Genomic DNA, 21,934 nt, shown 5'->3' on the forward strand with positions numbered 1-21,934 from the left:
GCACAATTTCAGCCAAAAAACATGAAAAGTCATTTAAAAAATCTTTGTTAAACTTAGGCACCGATAGATTACTGCACACACAACCGGTTGAGACCGTCCCAGTTCAAATATGAGAAGTTCAAAGCTGGAGGGGAAACCAGTACATGGAGTTGTTTGTAGTGAAAGTTTTTTCTTAAAAACAGTCAGTATTCCTCCTCCTCTACCTGATCTCCTTGGAGCATTAAGAAATGAGCAGTCGGAGGGTAACGGTTCAGAAATAATGCTAGGCTCACCAACTCTCATCTGTGTCTCAGTCACAAACAGGAGATCCAATCCACTGGAAGAAAGAAAATCATTTATAAAACCACACATTTATCAGAGTCATCCCTGTTGGAGCTGGAGCCTGGGTAGAAGTTGTCTGTGTAGCCCACGTTAATGGGCGCAAATTCAAAAAGTTTATTCCACAACCCCTGTTACACCCCAGTCTAGGGGTACAGGAACATAACATAAGGGTTAGAAAGGAAGTGACCCCGCCCTGGTCCCCAAAACCACACCCAGAAGCCAATTTCTTAAGTGAAAGGTGATTTATTGTCTAAACTGAAGCTGAACTCTGGGGTGAACAAAAGCCAAAATTACAAACAAAAGCCTATGTGAAAGAAAAACCAAACAAAAGACAAATGCTACACCTAACTCTCTAACTGAAATAAACAGGAGAAAACAGTACAAGAAAATAATAAGGCAGCTCACCCCTTCTGCATCAGTGCCTATTTACAATGTACTATTTACAAGTGAAAATGTATCTACACACTATGTACAAAGCTCAGTAGGTCTCAAGAATCACACAGACAAACGTCACAGGGTTTGGAGGCCAAGGATGGGTCTGCTGCTGTCGGTTGCTGCCGCTGACAACTACTGGTGAGGGATCTTTTAAAACAGCCACCTGATGAGGGGACCAATCAGCCGTCGCCAGCTCTTCAATCAGGAAGGACCTGTAGATTCTTAAAGACACAGACAGAAACAAATTCTAGATGCCAGGGCTGTAACACCCCCAAGATGCAAAAACCAGTAGCTGGAGGCACTGAAACTCACCTGCTGTTTATATTTTAATGATGTAAGACCAAATGTCTGTCATCATATTATATAAGTATTCCTCACATATCAGCCATATGCTGTTTTTATACATTCTGACTGTAAACAGCTTGTACAGCTTTGATATTCTTTGACACCAGATGTGAGGTGATGGGACTGAATTTAAAGGTTTCTATGTCCCAATGAGACATTTACACTAACCAGTGACAGTATAACTGTAATATGTTTGTAATTTACATCCAAAATTTCTGAGAGAAATAACTGAATTTAAAAAATGGCAGACCTCAAGCCAGATTTAATTGATATAGATATATGCATGCATCATTAAATGTATGTATCCCAGATAATTGGTTTTCATCTTGTCATGGGAGACCCACCCCTTCCTCCCAAGTTAACTGCAGCCAAAGCTAACTAGTGGGGGTATTTACACACTCACAACCAGTGGGGTAAAAACAGCAACCAAGAAACTGGCAGCCTGCACGGCCACTGATGTGCTAGAAGCTCAAGAAACTAAGAGGGGACAGGAAGTTACATGACTACAAAGATCAAATCATAAAAGCCACCAGTACCCACACTGGAGTTCCCTGACACAAGAGCTCAATGACCATTAATGTGTACGTCCTCATCATTGAAAGAGTGGCCACTGACCTGTAGAATCAACTTTTTGGGATTTCCTTACCTGGATGATTGAGCACGCATCAAGGTATTTAAAGAAGCTACAGATTCTATTGAATTCTAATATTATCAGAATTCTAATTCTGATAATACCTTTATCAACATCCTTGTTTCCCATGACATGACTGGAAGCAGCAACTATGGGTTTCATTAAATTCACGACTTGATAGAGATAATAAATAAATAAATAAAAACATTTAAGAAAAAAAAGTGTAATTAAAAATATTTTTTAAAATTTAGGGACAAAATGCACAATGTGAGGAAGTTCAAGATTTACATCAGAGCATGTCAAAGTTTCTGCATGTGTTGGATTGTAAGAATAAATGATTTAACATATAATAAAAGAAATGATTAGTCGGAAGTTTTTCCTTTCAAAGCATCTTTCTAAACATGTGAACAGCTGCTCTTTAATAATCAATGTGAATCGAAGGCTTCTTTCAACACAAAATAAATGTAAGGAAACACACTTTACTGTTTCTACAGTTGACAACGAGCTTGGACCACAGTGATCTAAACTCATCCTCTACATTGGAAATGTAAACAGATGTAAATGTGGTTTTGACTGTACCAGAGCAGGGCTGTGTGTGTAGAGCACAGCCAGGCAGCTGAACACTGTATTGTTCTCTTCTTGGTCCTCTTTGAGTGGGAGACGAGCCACCAAAGCTGGCAACACCTGTCAGTGAACACTTTGCTAAAATGAAATACTTTCTCCATTTTTCACTTTTCTTGAGTCTCAAATATATTTGATATTAAAAAGTGAAATGAAATCTTGTGTTTAGTTTCTCATCACAGGTGGGTGTGTGCTTTCTCCTACACACATCAGCCAAGGTGGAGCGCCTTACCAACAACTAATGCTCAATATCACAGATATTGTAAATAGCAGCTAGTATCAATGACTGAGCTGACAGGATATCAGGATTCTGATCTGTTTTCTGTACTTTTAGTAAACGATGGGCATGGGGTGAATATTAGACCCTTTATCATAAAACCTGTTGATAAGAGAAATATTAGAATTCAATAGAATCTGTGGCTTCTGTAAATACCTTGATGCGTGCTCAATCATCCAGGTAAGGAAATCCCCAAAAGTTGATTCTGTTCATCTGGACGTAGCGTTTTCAGTAGGACAAACGTTTACAGAAACACGTACAGGTCAGTGGCCACTCTTTCAATGATGAGGACGTACACATTAATGGTCATTGATCAATGGTTGTTGATCAATGGTCATGACAATTTGCATATTAAGGATCAAGAAATTTACCTCACAGCCTTTGTTCACCAGTGATGGTAGTTTCAGTCATTATGCAAATGTACTGTTTAAATAGGTTGGGGAAACCTGCAGTCGACTGAATCTGTGGATTTTCTAAAACTTGAACTTGGTACTTGTGTCATACACTTGGAATATCACACTGAAGTTGATGAAGTGTTTTTATCATGTAAATAATTTGATTGTTTTAGAATATGATGTGCCTTGTGTATGAGAAGCTGAAAATAAAACACAAATCCCCCACCAGCAACACTGAACTGTCTACATGACTCCAAATGTGCTGTCAGAGAATGAACATCCAAATATTCTTCAGACTTCATGCATCCAACTTTCTATGTTAACTTGAGCATCAATCCTCTATATTCACACTCATAATATGAAAAGTTAAGCTAAATAATCTGAAGGACGTGGACTTTTCAAGTGGCCCTCAAAATAACGAAAAAGCCTCTAAAAACAGCCCCACTTTAATCACTTGAACTGTTGTCTTTATTAATTATTAAATAATGATGATATAGGAACCAACATCGATTCAGCTAATAAAAGTGAATCTCATCCCATACCATTACCTGCTGGAATTAAGTTACACAGGAGCTTAAAAATGTTTTAAAAATATAAATGATCTAATTATTTTAACAAACAAAACAGAATGCAATTCAATTACATTCTGATTCCTGTTTAACTAATATTTGCATCACAGAGTTTTCCTGTAATATAAGTTCAAAGATGACAGTATTAAAAGTGCAGAACTGTAATTTTGGGTGGACATTGCTGTAATTTTTTCAGAAACTGTACAATTCTGTGAGCAACAGCAGTTAATGATGGTCCATTTGAAGCTGAAGCTCCGGCACATGTGTCAAAGATAGCATCAGAGTGCTGCAGAAGCACTGTGTCGAGGCTTGGTACGTCTGTCCAGAGACCAGAGATCAGTGACGTCTGAAGTTTCATTCATTACTTCACTGCTTCAGTCCTTGATTCAATGGTTTATAAGTGAATCACTGGTGGGATTTGTGGTGTGTTTTACTGATTTTTTTTTTGCAAGAGATAAGTGTGCAACATATTGACAGATATGGAGTCAGCGAGGAAGAAAGGATGTTCTGCCCATTCCCAAATAAAATAGAATAAACTTATATGCTTTGTTTATATGTTACCAGTTCATAGGAATTTTCACAACCGAATTTATAAGCAATTCAATCTCCAAGGTCAAAAATATACATCAGGAACACACTATACATACAAGTTATGATATATTTTGTATAAACAAACTGGTCCATTGGTGAATTACATAAGCATGTGGGGAAGCGGCCTCACGGCGGTAGCATACTCCCAGCCTATAATAGGATTGTATATTATTATATATAATTTTTTTTTTTTGGTCTATTATGTTTACAAATGTCAAGAAGTCACAAGTGAAGGGAGACCACACCATGGCTCATGTTTAAACAAATTTACTCATCAAATTTATTCATGAAACAGACATAACATTGTGTCACACAGAAAATACAGGTTCAAAGCACCACAACGTTAGCCTGATATCAGACAGAATTATCACATGATATTAAACAGAAGCTGTGACTGGGCAATGATAATGAAGCAGTTCATTTCAAGTTGTAGATTCAAGCTGCTCTTCATACTTCTGGCCAATACAAGCTTCAACACTTCAGAAAGCTTCATTTGGCCATCAGTAACAGCAGTACTTTAGTCTACTTATACTCCAGACTACGAGTGCAATCAAATACACCTGCCGTCAATGAACCCAGCCCAATCACAGCCACTGGCTCACAGCAGTTGTGAAACAAACCCGCTCACACATCAGTGGCCATTTCCCACAGTAAATGTGGAGGTGAGTTAATATGCAGGTGATACCAGTCTACCATCTTACACAGCTGATTACAAATTTATAAATGAACTCTTGCAGCTCTCACTTTGACATCACTGTTATATAGAAATTGAAAACCTTCCACCCAATACTACAAACAGGTCATTATCTGTGAGATTACACTTTCTTTTCTTGAGACGTCAGTGGTTAAAATGAAAAACAGCAGACTTCCAATGATGAATATTTAGAAAAATAAGGTTTAAAGGTTTTAGTAGAGCTCATTTACTTGACTACTTGCTGAGTGCTTTTTTCAGTTTTCTAAATGATGAATCAACGAATGGGATCAATGAGGGGGGAGAAAAAAAAAAAAAAAAAAAAAAAAAAAAAAAAAGATTCTTTCAGTCCTGTGCATTCTTGTCTACACCAACTCTAGGCCTTAAAATCCACTCAGCAGTTTACCCTGGTATAATTGGCTTTTCTAAAGTGACTCATGGCAACACAGATGAGCTGAGCCATGTGGACCATATAGACTTGTGGATTTCTGGCAGCAGCCTTGAAGGGAGTCTTCCCATGGAAGAACTTGCTGCCTGGGTGGAGAGTGCTCTTGAAAAGGAGACGAGGAACAACATGTTTGAGACTGCTGAAGCTGTTTCCAGCTCTCTCACGGAGGAGGAACTGGGTTTTGCTGTCCCAAGAAACCAGGATGGCAGCAACACTGTCACAAGTACTACATGTGAGAAGGAAGAAAAGGCCAAGGTGCTCAAAGGAAGGACCCCGGGGCTGTTCTCAGACAGCCAGTTAAAAACGTCTATCACTTTAATCAGAAACATTACCCTGAGACATGGGAGATGACAGAGATGGCAGAGTTGACAGGACTGACCTACAAACAGGTGAGTGTTTTTCAAGGTTACTAGAACATAAGAAACTGAATTCATTTTGAATTTTGGGTCTATTGTACTCATTAAATTTCTTCCGTTTTCTTCCATCTTTACGTAAAGACTTTGTTTCAAAACAGAAGAAGAAAGTTTAGGAGGAGTTCAGATTCTCAGCATCTCAATCAGGGCGTCCCACTTCATGCAAGTATCTCCAATCATTAAACAGAACCGTTTCTAATTCAGTCATTATCTTGGGAATTCATTTAATTTGGTGAAATGTATTGACTATAGTTCCAAACAAGAACTCTGTATTTTGGTTTTACTGACTCTGTATCTGTCTGTGATTCAGTTTCAGGGAGAGGGACAGCCCCGACTCAGGGAGTACACCCAGCACCTGGAGATGAAGTTAATCACAAATGCTGCAAATTATCAGGCCCCCTATCATCATGTTGTGGGCAATTTTGCGGCTGGACCTCAATGGACCTTCCCCACCTTACCCCAGATGTTTGGCTGGCAATGGACATTATGAATTCAACCCTGTTGCTGGTATGAATGTACAACACAACTCCGGGCTTCACAATACAAGTTTTGAAGGAGCAAGTGGAGAGTCTTTCCAACACCTAATGCTCATTTAATTACAAATATTGTAATGTAGATCAGCTTTTTTGTATTAAGTTTTAATCTTCATGCAGCTCAACATATTAGAGTCTCAGATTTGATCTCTTTCAGTAAATTAAAGAAACAGGGTGAATTTTTGGCCCTTTAATTTTTAATCCATTGGATTTTAGAAATATTCGAATTCAGTCGACTCTGGCTATTGTAAATACATACTGGGAAATCAGAGGACACCATCAGAAGTTTTGTATATAACATTAAGAGATGAGTTCATGAAAATATTTTGTTTCATTTTGTTGCATCTTCCAATAATTGTAAAAATAATGTACATTATGATTGCAACACCAGTGTCTTCAGCACTGCATGGAATGTAAACAACCCCGGACTTCACAGTGCAAGTTTTTACAGAGAAAGTGGAGAACCTTGCTAACAGCTAAAGATGGCTGTAGCTACTGTTACTGCCCCCTTTTATTTGTGAATTATCATTCTGAAGCACAAGATGAGGATTTTTGCCATACTGGTCTCAAAAACAACATGGCAGAAATATGATGTGTGGAGGTCTGATTTTGAAACCACATGCTGGTGGTTTCCAGAGAAATTTAAAGAACTTCCACATCATCTGTTTTTCCAACATGGAATCTAGCTGGCACTGGCAGCATATCAGGTTTGCTGCGAATTTTATCTGATGGCTATTTTAAGTATTCTGTTCATGTTTGTTGACATGACAGAGGCTGTATTTGAAAGAGCACACATGTCTTAATTACACCTGTTAATATTTTTATGCTTAACATGTTTTAAGGCTGGAGGTTAGTCCAGGGTTTTTAATAAATATTTTAAGCAAAATGATCTAGACCTGCATCTTTTCTGCTATAAATATTGACTTTGTTAAATGAAGCACTGCCTGTTTCTCTACTGCCACCTTTTCTAGTCCCAAGTATTATTGAAATGCATTAATTTGTTAAAACTCTGAAATCTGGTGCAGTGTCTACACCTGCCAACTACAAAGAAGCATGAAGCCTGTCATGAAGTCAAGCTTCTTGTTCAAAGCCTTTACGTGCTTCCTCCAGGACACTGATATGGTTAACAGATGTAGTTCAGTGGAAAGAAAAGAATTCCTACAAGGTCAGTAGATCTGTAACAGTCTGGATTTCTTTAGAATGGAAACATTACTTTTCAGAGACACAGAGCTCAGAGAAAACTACAAAAGTGGGTTGCCCATACCAAAATAATCTAGATGGATAAACGGCACCAAAGGTAAGAGGAGAAAATATTGACAGTACTGTGCAATATTGGACGTCTACGACTTCAGCTACACCAGCACAAGGGAGGAGGTGGCCTTTCTGTACTCCCCCACCCTCTTTAACTGACCCAGTGTTTGGATACAAACAGGAAGCTCCATCACTGACAAAGGTGTTCAGGTAAGGCAGGACCTGCTCCTGTCGAGCCACAGTGCTGAAATTTCTCTACATCGTGTGCTGGTTTTCCTAAACTTCCTCCTTCAGTTCTGAAAACAAGTCTTCACCTGAAAAAAGACAAGAAAAAAAAAAAAAAAGGGATGGTTATGACTAGATGGTCATCATGGGTCAGCATATTTACTGTTATGCTTTGGCAGAAGTCCCTTTAGAACAGAAAATGATACCAAAAAAGTTATTAAATAATGACTAAATTGCTCACTCTTATACAGAATAGTATCCCTCAAACACTCTGCATTTTGGCTGCATTCCTCAAATTTAACACTAGATTTCACTTGAACCTAGCTCACTGGGCAACAATGCTGAGTACATACCTGTTGAAATTCTGAGAGATTCAGATTGATGAAAGTCATCCAAGTCTTCCACTCAGCCATTTTTGCAGCTTCACAGACTAAAAGATAAAACTGGTTTAAGTATCTCTGCTGGAGCAGGTGGTTTGTTGCAGAGGCTTCGAAGCATCTGTTTAAACCATCCTGTTTTGCAGCATCAACAACCACACTGATGTCAGCTCAGTGCGAGTTGAAGACATGATAACCAGTCATGTGTTCATAAACTGCATTAGGATGTGCCTGTTCAACTTCACCCACCTGAACCCAGGGGAGTGGGCACTGGAAAATCTCTTCTGGCCAGATTCTGTGGCCATAGAGCAGCTCTTGATGAGGGTGTGCGCCTTCCTTGTGAGGTGCTGTGGAGAGAAACAGAAATTGACAAAGAAAGTAGGCTTTAAGAAAACAACCATCCCAAAAACCAATGTGAATATACACTGTTCAAAAAAAAAAATAAAGGGAACACAAAAAGATGACATCCCAGACCTGAATGAAAGAAATATTCATATTAAGTACTTTGTTCTTCACATAGCTGAATGTGTTAACAACAAAAATCACAAAAACTATCAATGGCAATCAAATGAAACAACCCATGGAGATGAGAAATTTAAAAAAAAAAAAAAAAAAAAGGACATCAGTGTAATGTTTTAAGAGTTTCTACTGGGTTCTTGCAGGGAGAGCTGAAGCTCTTTTGAAGGCCTGTGGGTCAATCTCAACACATTCTTGACTAAACCAGTGACTGCTGAGGGCCTTTTTAACTGATTGAGGTCAGAGTGGGTGCAATCTGCAAGATCTTCATCTGACTGGATCTATACCAGATTGATGTTGAAATGTGCCAAAGAGATTTGAACAGATGCTCTACACCCAACCATCTGCTTCATACTTCCCAACAGCTTAAACCAGTTTCTTCAAACTGGACTGAAGTGGACTCCCTGTTCAACAGTGGAGGGAGAGAGCAGTGTCCATATTTCAGTACAAACATGCAATCGAATGTACCCACGCGCATTCAACTCTCAGCAATCAGCATCAAAGAATCCTCCTGCAGACAAACAGCCCCAAACAGGACATATATGCCAAATCTCATCTATTAACAACAGGGCAGCTTATTGTGCACATCCACCAGTAAATGAAGCATCTAACTTCAGTTCAGCAATCATTTAACAGCCAGGGCCTACCTCCGTGTCTGGATCCATATTTGCTGACTTAAATCCTCTGCATCCTTGATGCCATGCTCCATGTTGAGATTCTTCCATAGATGGATTTTTGTTGGCAAATTTCAGCAACTTCAGGAACAAATGAAAAGCTGCTAAGAACGTGAGACTGGACCTGAATACTTGTGTGACGCCTTCTCCAAAAACAGTGATTCTCCAAGATCTTAAATGTTTAGCAACAAAAGAAATCTACAGGGGGAAAAAAATCTAAAGCAACGCACACAAAAGAACCAAAAACTCAGCAACCCCCAAACATAAAGCCACACATCAATCCTCTCTGCTCCAACTGGCACTACTTCTTCTTTTACGTATTATTGGCGGTTGGCAAACAACTGCATGGTGCATTACCGCCACCACTGGTATGGAGTGTGGACAGAAATCACGCTCAAAACAAACAAACAAACAAACAAAAAACCCCACTTCATATCCTCCAAAACAACCTTCCTTCTCTCAAAAACTGAAACAATGCCTGATAACATTTATCCCACGACTCCTTCTGTAGCAACCCTACAAGATCAAGTTTCATAGCAATGCTACTGAGATTTTGGACCATCCAACCTACACTGCATGAACAGGTGCCTAAAATAGGCAATCAATACCGCCCCAATCACGTGACCCACCATAAACTATCACAAAATACTTTCAATACAAACCTCTTAAACATAACCATCAGAAATCACACAGTTAACAACAGCATGAAATCTGTATATTAAGTTCAGACAGGCCTCTTACAATCATAATCTACAATATTTGGTGGGATTGTTAAAAAGTGAGTGAATCTTTCAGAAATCTTGCTGCCATGTTCTTCTTCTTTGGGTTTGGCAGGCTAGATGCATCAGTGGTGTGTTACTGCCATCTACTGTTCATTATTTCCCAGGTCAGTCTTCTTCTGATTAAACAGGCTGGATTCGAGCTAGAAGCACAAAGTCAGCCTCAGATCCCTACATTGTCTTATATAGACTAGCACTGTGTAGATATTGTAACTGTGTCTTTGTTTTAGTGCAGCAGTCCAGGTTCAGAAGTGTGTGCATGTTGAACACAGTTTCTTCAGCTGATCCAAGCTCTCTGAACAACTTTCTTCATTGATGGAAATACTTCTTTCCTGACTGTATTGGTGCTGCCACAGTCACATTTGCCATCTAGGTGTTTTCCTGTGAGAGCCAGTCCACTCACGAATCCACGGTAGCCAGGTCTGATAAATATAAGTGTCTCTTCTTTTGCCAATAAACAACATTCAAAGTGTGATCTTGAGAGAACATTTAGGGCCTTAAGATTCTCTGCAGGAGAATGATAGACTGCTTTGAATTGAAAGAAAGCAACAGAAACTACAATAACTACTTTTATAACTGAGGTGTGCAGGAGAGCATCTTTGAATGCACATCAGCAAGATGCAGCAGAAAAACCAAACCAAGTACCACTTCTGTCAGCTAAATACAGGAAACTGAAGCTACAGTTCAAACAAACTTTGAAAGTTGGACAACAGAAGATTGGAGAAATGTTTTCTGGTGCGATGAGTTTCCATTTCTGATGGGACATTTGAAAGGTCAGAACTGTGTACCATCTTCTGATGACTGCTTCAAGTAGGATAAGTCATGTCACAAAGCTTTGACCATCTAGACCTGGTTTCTTCAACATCGCAATGACTTCACTGCACTCAAATACAATGGTGCAGCTTTAAGATGTGGCGTAACAGAAGTTTCACACGACTGATGTGCAGCCAACTAATTTGCAGCAACTGTGCCTTGTTGTCATGTCAACAAGGATCAAAATGTCTGAGGAGTGTTTTCAGCTTGTTGTTGGATGTAAATTATGATGAATCAAAGAAGATCTGAAGGCAAAAGAAGATCCAACCTGGTGCTACCAAAGTGTGACTAATAAATTTCCGAGACCATGTTCTGTATAACATTTCTTGAAAATGTGACATCATCAGCAGGAATTCCTGCTGTAATTTCTTCAGTGGCTGACGGCACTGTAGTTGAGTATACCAAGTTTTTTTTTGGTAACATTTAGATAAATAAACTCAAAGTATTTTAGCAGGCATGAATGACTTCCTGCCTGTCATAGTTTCAGATATACAGTGTTAGATTGGGTTGGGTACCTCTGGTGTATTATCATCATCTAAAAGCTGAATGTACAATATCAATCCACGTTCATTCAGTTAATGATTTATTCATTAATTTGTATTCACTTTGTATTTGTATTTTGCTCACATTCAGGAGAAACACCTTATGGCATAATGCTTTTTGGAAACTCTCAAAGGCAACATTACATGGATTATTAGACTCAGTGCTGCTCATTTATTGACTTGATTTTTCATTCTTGCAACTTCGCTGCTCTGACAGCTACACTCAGGCTCTGCTGGCCACCACCGTGCTCCTGCTGCATGGTGCCTGGTTGCCAGTGTTGGGGAGTAACGGAATACATGTACCGCCGTTACGTATTCAGAATACAAAATATGAGTAACTGTATTCCGTTACAGTTACCGTTTAAAAAGGTGGTATTCAGAATACAGTTACTTTGTTGAAATAAATGGAATACACGGCGGTACTTCCCTGTTTCATATTGTCGCAGGTCAGGACTGTTTGGGTTTGTTTGACAGCTACGTTCTGTTGTTCCAGGCGGCAGCGTTACGGTTGCCATGGTTACAGGGTGACGCGCTCTCTCTGCGTGTTTCCTGGGTGAGAGAGCGCTTTTTGTTGTTGTTGTTGTGCTAAGCTAAAGGCAGAATGCTACAGGCATAGCTCTAAAGCATGTAGCCTGATGGGCAGTGTAGTCCGTGCTGCAGGGAGATGGACTACCATAAGTCCGAGCTGTCACGGAGCAAAAACGGGAGCTGGAAGCATGTAAATATAATAATAACCACAGCAGCCAAGAAGAGTGCCTGACGAGCCCATTTGTAAGTAAGCTATTAAGACTCAACTGTACAGTGTGTTCGTGTTTTCCTCCGGAAAAAATAAGTTCTGTTGGAGCAGCCTTTCAACGCCTCTCTCTGTCTCCCGCAAGCAAAGTTGACCCAGACAACAAAGTAAAGCTAGTTTTCGGCTACCAGCCCGACACGAACCCACCGTATTAGCCAGAGGTCCCTTTACTACGTTTCGGAGCCGCGGACCTTCAGTAACAGTAATAAATCACAGCAATAGGACATTCATGTAGTTGTAAACAGCATGATAATATATTAAGTATTCCAAAGTATTCAGAATAGGTTACTCTCATTGAGTAACGTAACGGAATACGTTACAGAATACATTTTGGGGCATGTATTCAGTATTCTGTAGTGGAATACATTTTAAAAGTAACCTTCCCAACACTGCTGGTTGCTGGTATGCTTCCCGGTCATGATCATTGGTGGCATTGTGAGCAAGAACCTGGCAACCTCCAGCCACCATGCCCCATCCATAACATCCCTTGACAGACCCCAACACAGCCATGATACAAACATACATGGCCATCAGCAGCATCCTACACTTTAATTGAGCTGACTTCAGGTGTTCAGTAAGGGGATTTTAAACCATTGCACGTTTCATTTCAAGACTTCAGTTTCATAGGGCAGAGAGTAGAAAAGGTGACAATAAAATGTTTATTTTGGGGCTTTACCCCCAACATCAGACTTGTGAACAATTAAAAGCAAACCCAACATTTAGAGTCTTAGGCAGATAATCACAGAGGCAGAAACTTTTCAACGTATTGTAGCGGGCCAGGGCTGTTCGGGGTTTGTTCTGTTATTACAGTTATGAGTTTGTTGTCATGTTGTTATGGGGACGAGTGATGCGCTCTCTCGGCGACTGTGTTTCCGGTGAGAGAGCGCCTTTTCTTGTTGTTTATGTTGTTGCCGCGCTGAGGAGGGAGGTAGCGGCAGTGTTCTGGGCCGGTTATAAAATAAACGGGTGCTCCCAAAGAAACCTTTGTCTCCTCCGTGACTGAGCTCGCCACAGTATTATCTCAGGTTTCTTAAGATGAAGTATTCAAAGCTAGGGCTTTGAGCTAGGGATGTTATTTGAGGTATTCCTGGGAAAATCTTTGAGATCCATTTGAAAGCTCCAGATTCTTTAGATTATCTGTCTCATACTTCCAGCCTCCTTTATTGCCGTTGCCTGGTGGCATTGACCAGCCAAAGATCTGGGGCGAGTTGGGGAAGGTCCATTGAGGTCCAGCCGCAAAATTGCCCACAGCATGATGATAGGGGGCCTGATAATTTGCACCATTTGTGATTAACTTCATCTCTAGGTGCTGAGTGTACGACTCCCTGAGTGGGGGCTGTCCCTCTCCCTGAAACTGAATCACAGACAGGTGGATGGTCAGTAAAACCAGAATACTTCTTTAAATTATTGACGTTACATTTCATTAAATACAATCAATTCCCCGGATAATGACAGAATCAGAAACAGGGCTTTTTAATAATAGGAGATACTTACATGAAGTGGGACGCCCTGATTCACATGCTGAGGATGTGAACTCCTCCTAAACTTACTCCGTCTGTTTTGAAACCAAGTTCTTACCTAAAGATGGAAGAAAACAGCAAACATTTCATGAGTACAATGGACCCAAAATTCAATTTCTTATATTCTAGTAGGTTGAAAAACACTCACCTGTTTGTAGGTCAGTCCTGTCATCTCTGCCAGCTGTTTCATCTCCCTTGGGTCATAGTAACGTTTCGCATTAAAGTGATGGACAAGAATATTCAACTGTCTCTCTGTGAACACCATCCGGGCCTTTCCTTTAGGTTTCTCTGGAGCAGTGCTGGGATCGTGCAGAGTGGCAGTGATGTTGCCATCCTGGCTTCTTGGGACAGCAAAATCTTGTTTCTGCTCTGAGACAGCCTCAGACGTATCAGTAGTTTTGTTGTTCAGCTCCTTTTCAAGAGCACTCTCTGCCCATGTAGCGAGTTCTTCCAAGGACAGACTCCCTTCAGGGTCGCTGTCGTAACTCCACGAGTCTGTGAGGGTAAAGAGACAGAGGATAGTAAGCACAAGTCTATATGGTCCACATGGGTCAGTTGCTGATATGTTTTGGCACGACTGACTTTCAAACTGAAAAAATAAACAAAGGTTAAATTGATGAGTCTTGAATCCCAAAAGGTCTCAGACTGAAGAAGTCACTCATATATGAGTGACAAAACATTTCTCCCATTGAAAACATTACATCCAGATGAACGGAATCAACCTTTAGGGATTTGCTTACCTGATGATTGAACATGCATCAACACAATGAGTCTTAAACACAAAGTTTCCCACAAAGTAGGAAAAAAAGAGGTGGGATATTTGTACATTCTTTAAAACCAAAAAGCATTTAAAGTGGACTCTGATCAGCTGTGGAGGGAGAAACGGTGACTTCTGCCATCAGGACTTACAACACAGAGTGAAAGAGTATTTTTGCTCAAAGCTCACTAGGCAACAATGCTGAGTACATACCTGGAGAAAAGTGCATCCCATAATCTTCCATCTTTGAAATCCCAGTGATTAAAACAGGAAAGCTGGAATAAATATTTCTGCTGAAAGTGCTCCAAACCAAGCAGGAAGGTGCTGTGTGTCCTAAGGCTGACTTAAGAGCAATTCTCCTGGGCTTTTAAGGAGGTTTGTGGGTGTGGGCAGGAATGTGGGGGGTTGAGCTTCTTCTTTTGTGAGTTGCTTTACAAAGCTGTCAGGCTGTTACTACCAACTGGCATCATTTACATTTCTTTAAAATGCTGTTTCTCAGGTCTGAAAAAATAAAGTGCAGTTAGAAAGCAGCCGTACAAATGAGCTTTACCAAATCTTTCCAGCTCACACTTTATAAAATATGAAACACTTAATGCCTAAAATTACTTTATCGTTTTAATCACTGATACTTCAAGAAATGACAAAGTGTGATCTCCAACCGGGTCCAGAATATCTACTCAAGCTGACTTGAAGTGTGGGGTGAGGGGCTGATGACTCCTGACTCCTTGTAAATAAGTCTCTACAGTAAATTGGAACAAGATGGACTTGTGATGTATTTCTCAGAGTAACAAACGTTTTCCTCAGCTGCAAAGTCTCTTTTATTACTTTTATTAACATTAACGTTTTCTTTCTACTGAACTACATCCACCAGCTGTATCAGTGTGCAGGAGGAAGCACACATCAGGCTGTGATGAGAGACTTGAGCTCAAAATATGTCAAACACTTCCTTTGGGTAGTGGGTGTGACATGACACAGCGAGATTTCTGAGTCTTTTTTAACAGTATTTAACAGAAGCAATCCTCCTTTAATTGACCTAAACTGCCACACTGTTTTCACACATAAACATGTTAAAACTGCTCACAAGAACTATTTTGTGAGGACATCACTGGCTCCCTCACTGGTGTGCTCATGTCTGAGCAGCACTTAGCAGCTAATTACTGTAATGTACTTACTCCATGTTTGCATCAATTGACGCAGTATTAGATCACCCAAAGAACTTTCCACTCACATAGAGCATTTTTGCAAATGCATCCTCACGTTAATTTGACCTGCAGGCGTTCAGTTGCACCTCTGTGTAAACCCCCACAGTAGCTTGTTGAGGCCAAAACAAGGTTTTCACACTTGGAAAAACCATCAAAAAAATCCGACACCAAATATCACGATGACCGCTGACCACTCGTTTTGTCTTTATTAACTTTATTAAATGAAACAGTTTGAAAGTGGCAACTGAAATTAAATCAATTAAACAAACTCTGCATCTTTAATCGTGTGTTTGAAATACATGATGGACTATATAATGTGAAAAATTCTCATTTAGTAAAGAAAACCAAACCTGATGAGTTGCTGACTGTGAGCTGCAGCTGGTGTAAATCATGCTTTTTATGGATATTTCTCACTGGTGAGTTGAGAACAGTTTAGCCTGTTCTGCTTTCATGTCAACTAGATCTGTGTTAGATGATTTTGATTTAACTTCCTGCTCTGGTTGTTTCAGACAAGACACCAGTTTGATCTTTGCACTGATTATTAATTTACTTTCTATTATCAGAAGATTTGTGCACATAGTTTATAATTTCAAATGTATCAGAGCAAATACAGCTCCTCTTTAAATATATTTTGCATGGAATCTGCATTATTTCAGTGAGTATTGAAACCTGATATGTATAAAATGTTTTAAAATAAGTCAAATTTTACAAATATTACATACAAATAATGACTTACACCTCTAATTTAGATCTTTGTGATCATGTGGAGAACATTACTGAGTTTATAAGGTAGCAAATGGCAGCTTTGCCCTTCTTTGAAATGCACCTCTACATTGTAAAAGTCTCTGACACTAAAACACCCACATAAGTCAATGTAAACACTAGCAAGGCTAACGATCCACACCAACGCCCGTCATAAAGCCCACAGACACATGCATCTGGCCCCCTCTGGCTCATTCAGAATTAGAGACGCACCCAATTCAGCCAGTGACCACTAAACATACTCTAATGTGTCTTTTAGAGTTCCTGTATCACATCCTGCTACCTCTGATTAATTATCAAGTCAATGCAGACAGATGGCACCAGGGCCATGAGGTAAATGAGGGTGAAGGTGTTTGTGTTCACGTGTCTTAATTTGAAGTAATTTCAAAGAGACAGAAGTCATATTGTTTGCAGATGACACAAAGTTATTGTGGAAGTAACTTGGAACAACTTTTGAATGAACTAGAAAATGAATTTAACAAATTGAACACTTGTTTTTTATAATCAGTTAACACTGAATCTGAGCAAAACAAAACTCATACTGTTTGGGAGTCGTACAAATTCTATCATTAATAAACTGATGATAAATAACAGAGAATTAAAAGTATCTGAAATAAAACTCATTGCAGTGATAATACATCACAAACTATTGTGGATACTCCACATTATGAATATATCAGTCACCTATAAAACACACACTCATGTTTAATCACTACTGACACTTACTGACACTGTCACTTTATCAATGCTGGCATCATGCCCTTTGCTGCTAAAAGTATTTATTTATACCCATATTTATACCTACACTCTATACCCATACTCCATACTGGTACTCAGGTTGTTGCACTCTACTTATTGCATTATTTATCGTATTTATTTTATTACTTGTTATTCTGTCTTGTTATTCCTAACCACCCTAAATTCTGTATCTTTATTATCTGTATTAATTTGTTTCTTTTTGCTCTGGGACCGTGTGTACATAATTTCGTTCCACCTCATGTTAACATGTGATGCGAATGACAATAAAGCTCCTTGAATCCTTGAATGTTTTGAACAAAAAAGAGTAATAAGGATCATAAACAAAACCACTTCAAAGGAACCACCAAATCCACTTTTTAGCCTTTTTATTAAATACTCTTAAATGTAAAGACTTGGTTGACCTCAGAACTCTACACATAATTTATAAAGCAACAAACAAATCTTTGTCCCACAAAATTTAGAACTTGATCAGGATAAAGACCAAATCATGATGACCTGAGAGAAATCCTTATGTTCAGCAAGCTGGTAGTAAGTACTAATGTAAAATATCAAGTCTTTTTGACGTTGATAAATTGATGTGGTTTAAAAAGTCATGAAACATGACTTAAACCCCCAAATTCTTGCCCACCTCCACAAAACTCTTCACAAGCTGACTCAGGAGTATTGTTCTTAAGTCACTCTAATGATGTTACTGGCGTTAAACACAGCTCTGGTTTACAACATGTGTAATAATTTATCATTAAACAGAATTTTGGTGTTTTTCTAGATGATGATTTATGTTCTGATTCTAGAGTTGTGCTGGTTTGATTTTGTATTACGGGTTACATTCTTTCAAGTCTGTCTGTCTGTGTCAAGTGTGCGTCTTTGTAAATTGTTTCTTCTTTCCTGTTTTATTTTGATAGTTCCACTCCTTTGTCAGTGTATTCAGTTTTACCTCCCCCTGTCTTGTTAGCCCTAATTTCTCCTAGCTGTGTCTCCCACCTGTTTTCCATTCCCTGATTACTCCATTGTGTATTTAAGCCCCGTGTTTGTCTTTGTCGTGTCGTACTTTCTACATGCTGTGTGTTTGTCGTGTTCCATTGTTTCAGTTCCAAGTTTTGGTTTTGTGAGAGTTATTTTTAAGGAGATTTTTCCAGCATTAAAGCTGTGTTTTGAGTTCCAGTCCCGTCTTTGAGAGTCCTGCATTTTGGGTCCTTTTTCCTGCCTGCCACACAGCCTCTCATGACAGAATGATGCGACCGCTACATGGACCCCGCAGCGTCTGATGAGCTTCGGGTGGACATAATTTATTCTGTGAATAAGTTATGTGACCTGTGGCTGGATCATCCGGAAGAAGAGTTTCAGTGTGCTGTAGCTGACTGGCTACAGTGACTGGTTTCCGGTCTCCCGTGGTTTCTGGACTCGCTTCACCCACTCATACAGGATTTTTTTCCTTAATGAGCTCTTCATCTTCATCCCCCAGCTGCTACCGCTTACCTACTCAGCTCGGCGAAGGATGTGCCGCCCGGCCCGCCGGACTTGGAGTTGCTTGACCCATCGACCACCGGCGCGTCACCCCACAGCCGGACTTCAGGATGTCAAAGCAGCCGGCTGTGGAGAGTGAAAAGGACACTTTTTCTGTTTCTTTGGACCTTGGGACTGTTTATTCTGGGGCTATGTGTTTTTTGCGTCAGCTGCCCAGCCAGAAGCTGCGTCAGCTGCCCAGCCAGAAGCTGCGTCAGCTGCCCAGCCAGAAGCTGCGTCAGCTGCCCAGCCAGAAGCTGCGTCAGCTGCCCAGCCAGAAGCTGCGTCAGCTGCCCAGCCAGAAGCTGCGTCAGCTGCCCAGCCAGAAGCTGCGTCAGCTGCCCAGCCAGAAGCTGCGTTTTCATCACAGCCACCAGTCCAGCCAGCTGTTCAGTCGCCCTCAGCAGCCCAGTCTCCTGTGTTGCCACTAGTCCAGCCATTAGCGCGGCCTGCACCTCAGCCATTAGCGTGGCTGGCAGTTCAGTTAACTACACAGGTTGCAGCTCAACAGTCTATTCAGCCACTATGTCCACCCACTCATTCTAAGGAGGAGGATAGCCCTGCTAAGACTTTTGTTGTTCCTCTAGACCTGGCCTATTTAGAGACTGTTACTCTCTCCAGGGTGTCCCCAGAGGCTGAAGCCCTCAGTTAACTCTGGACACGAAGAAGCCAGCGCAACCTGTTTCTCCTGGGAACTCATTCGGGTTGTCTCAGTGACTGGTCCCTGCTGAGAGGTCAGGGGAGTTAACTCTGCCACCGTTCTATGCTGGAAGCTCTAGTGAGCTCATTCGGCCAGCTAAGGACTGCATCCTGCTGTTACTGCCTGAGCAGAGCCTCTGTCCTGCGCAGCTCCAATCAGCTTCATCTCTGTTCCCCGTGGTCGGCCTCCAGACCTCTCTCGTCTCTGTCACTGGCCTCCGCGTCGGCCTCCTGAATGGTCTCATGACAGCTTTCAAATGAACCTTAAAGATTTTCCCAGGAATACCTCAAATAACAACCGTACCTCAGACTTCATTTTAAGAAAATTTAAATGATACAGTGGAAAGTTTCTGCCTCTGTGATTATCTGCCTAAGACTGTAAATGTTGGGTTTGATTTTAATTGTTAACAAGTCTGATGTTGACTACTTGGTAGTGATGCTAAAAAAAACCCCAATCATTTTATTTTCAGCTTTTCTACCATCACCTGAAGAACACCTGAAGTCAGATCAATTAAAGTGTAGGATGCTGCTGATGGCCACGTATGTTTGTATCAGGGCTGTGTTGGGATCTGTTAGGGGATGTTACGAATGGGGCATGGTGGCTGGAAGTTGCCAGGTTCTTGCAATATTCTTACAATAAGAATAATAAATACGATAAAATAATAAACATAGCAAAAACAATAAAATATAAGTAAATACAAGTCAGTTAAGTCAATTCAGATTGATGAAAGTCTGACTTTCATCAATCTGAATCTCTCAGAATCTCAACAGGTATGTACTCAGCATTGTTGCCCAGTGAGCTAGGTTCAAGTGAAATCTGGTGTCAAATTTGAGGAATGCAGCCAAAATGCAGAGTGTTTGAGGGATACTATTCTGTATAAGAGTGAGCAATTTAGCCATTATATTTTTTGGTATCATTTTCTGTTGTAAAGTGACTTGTGCCAAAGCATAACAGTAAATATTCTGACCCATGTGGACCATATAATCATTCCTTTTTTCTCTCATCTTTTTTTCAGGTGAAGACTTGTTTTCAGAACTGAAGGAGGAAGTTTAGGAAAACCAGCACATGATGTAGAGAAATTTCAGCACTGTGGCTCGACAGGAGCAGGTCCTGCCTTACCTGAACACCTTTGTCAGTGATGGAGCTTCCTGTTTGTATCCAAACACTGGGTCAGTTAAAGAGGGTGGGGCAGTACAGAAAGGCCACTTCCTCCCTTGTGTTGGTGTAGCTGAAGTCGTAGACATCCGATATTGCACAGTACTGTGTCAATATTTTTCCTCTTGCCTTTGGTGCCGTTTATCCATCTAGATTATTTTGGTATGGGCAACCCACTTTTGTAGTTTTCTCTGAGCTCTGTGTCTCTGAAAAGTAATGTTTCCATTCTAAAGAAATCCAGACTGTTACAGATCTACTGACCTTGTAGGAATTCTTTTCTTTCCACTGAACTACATCTGCTAACCATATCAGTGTCCTGGAGGAAGCACGTAAAGGCTTTGAACAAGAAGCTTGACTTCATGACAGGCTTTATGCTTCTTTGTAGTTGGCAGGTGTAGACACTGCACCAGATTTCTGAGTTTTAACAAATTCATGCATTTCAACAATACTTTGAACTAGAAAGGTGGCAGTCAAGAAACAGGCAGTGCTTCATTTAACAAAGTCAATATTTATAGCAGAGGAGATGCAGGTCTAGATCATTGGACTTAAAATATTTATTAAAAACCCTGGACTAACCTCCAGCCGTGAAACATGTTTAGCATAAAAATATTAACAGGTGTAATTAAGACATGTGTGCACAAAGTCTTTCAAATACAGCCTCTGTCATGTCAACAAACATGAACAGAACATTTAAAATGGCCGTCAGATAAAATTCACAGAAAACCTGGAGCAGCAGCAGTTGTTGCCATCCTGGTTTCTTGGGACAGCAAAACCCTGTTCCTCCTCTGAGACTGAGCTGGAAACAGCTTCAGCAGTCTCAAAGATGATGTTGCTCGTCTCCTTATTAAGAGCACTCTCCACCCATGCAGTGAGGTCTGCCATGGGGAGACTCCCTTCAAGGCTGCTGCCAGAACTCCACAAGTCTATATGGTCCACATGGGTCAGCTCATCTGTGTTGCCATGAGTCACTTTAAAAAATTTATACCAGGGTAAACTGCTGAGTGGCTTTTAAGGCCTAGAGTTGGTGTAGACAAGAATGCACAGGACTGAAAGAATCATTTGTTTTTCCCCTCATTGATCCATCATTTAGAAAACTGAAAAAAGCATTTAGAAAGTGGTCAAGTAAATGAGCTCTACTAAAACTTTCCACTTTATTTTTCTGAATATTCATCGTTATCTGCAATTGATCATTTTAACCACTGATGTCTGAAGGAAAAAAAAGTGTAATCTCACAGATAATGACCTGTTTGTAGTCTTGGGTGGCAGGTTTTCCATTTCTTTATACCAGTGATATCAAAGTGAGAGCTGCAAGAGGTCGTTTATAAATTTGTAATCA

The 21,934-nt window shown here is 40.3% G+C and overlaps 1 protein-coding gene and 1 long non-coding RNA gene across 2 annotated transcripts; one reads left to right on the forward strand and one right to left on the reverse strand.

Moving 5' to 3' along the window:
• Positions 1–13,103: 13,103 nt before the first annotated feature.
• LOC120441819 (pituitary homeobox 1-like) lies at positions 13,104–14,761 on the reverse strand. Its single transcript, XM_039617266.1, has 4 exons — positions 14,731–14,761; positions 13,909–14,255; positions 13,735–13,818; positions 13,104–13,594 (listed from the first exon to the last, which is right to left on the reverse strand). The coding sequence occupies exons 1-4, from the start codon at positions 14,759–14,761 to the stop codon at positions 13,313–13,315; spliced, it is 744 nt and encodes a 247-aa protein (XP_039473200.1). The 3' UTR covers positions 13,104–13,312.
• A 4,269-nt stretch (positions 14,762–19,030) lies between these two features.
• LOC120441911 lies at positions 19,031–21,326 on the forward strand. The gene is made up of 3 exons (XR_005614372.1): positions 19,031–19,826; positions 19,913–19,982; positions 20,459–21,326. It is a non-coding gene; the product is annotated as an uncharacterized LOC120441911 (long non-coding RNA).
• The last annotated feature ends 608 nt before the right edge of the window (positions 21,327–21,934 follow it).

Source organism: Oreochromis aureus, linkage group 9 (assembly GCF_013358895.1).
Source record: "Oreochromis aureus strain Israel breed Guangdong linkage group 9, ZZ_aureus, whole genome shotgun sequence".
NCBI lineage: Eukaryota > Metazoa > Chordata > Actinopteri > Cichliformes > Cichlidae > Oreochromis > Oreochromis aureus.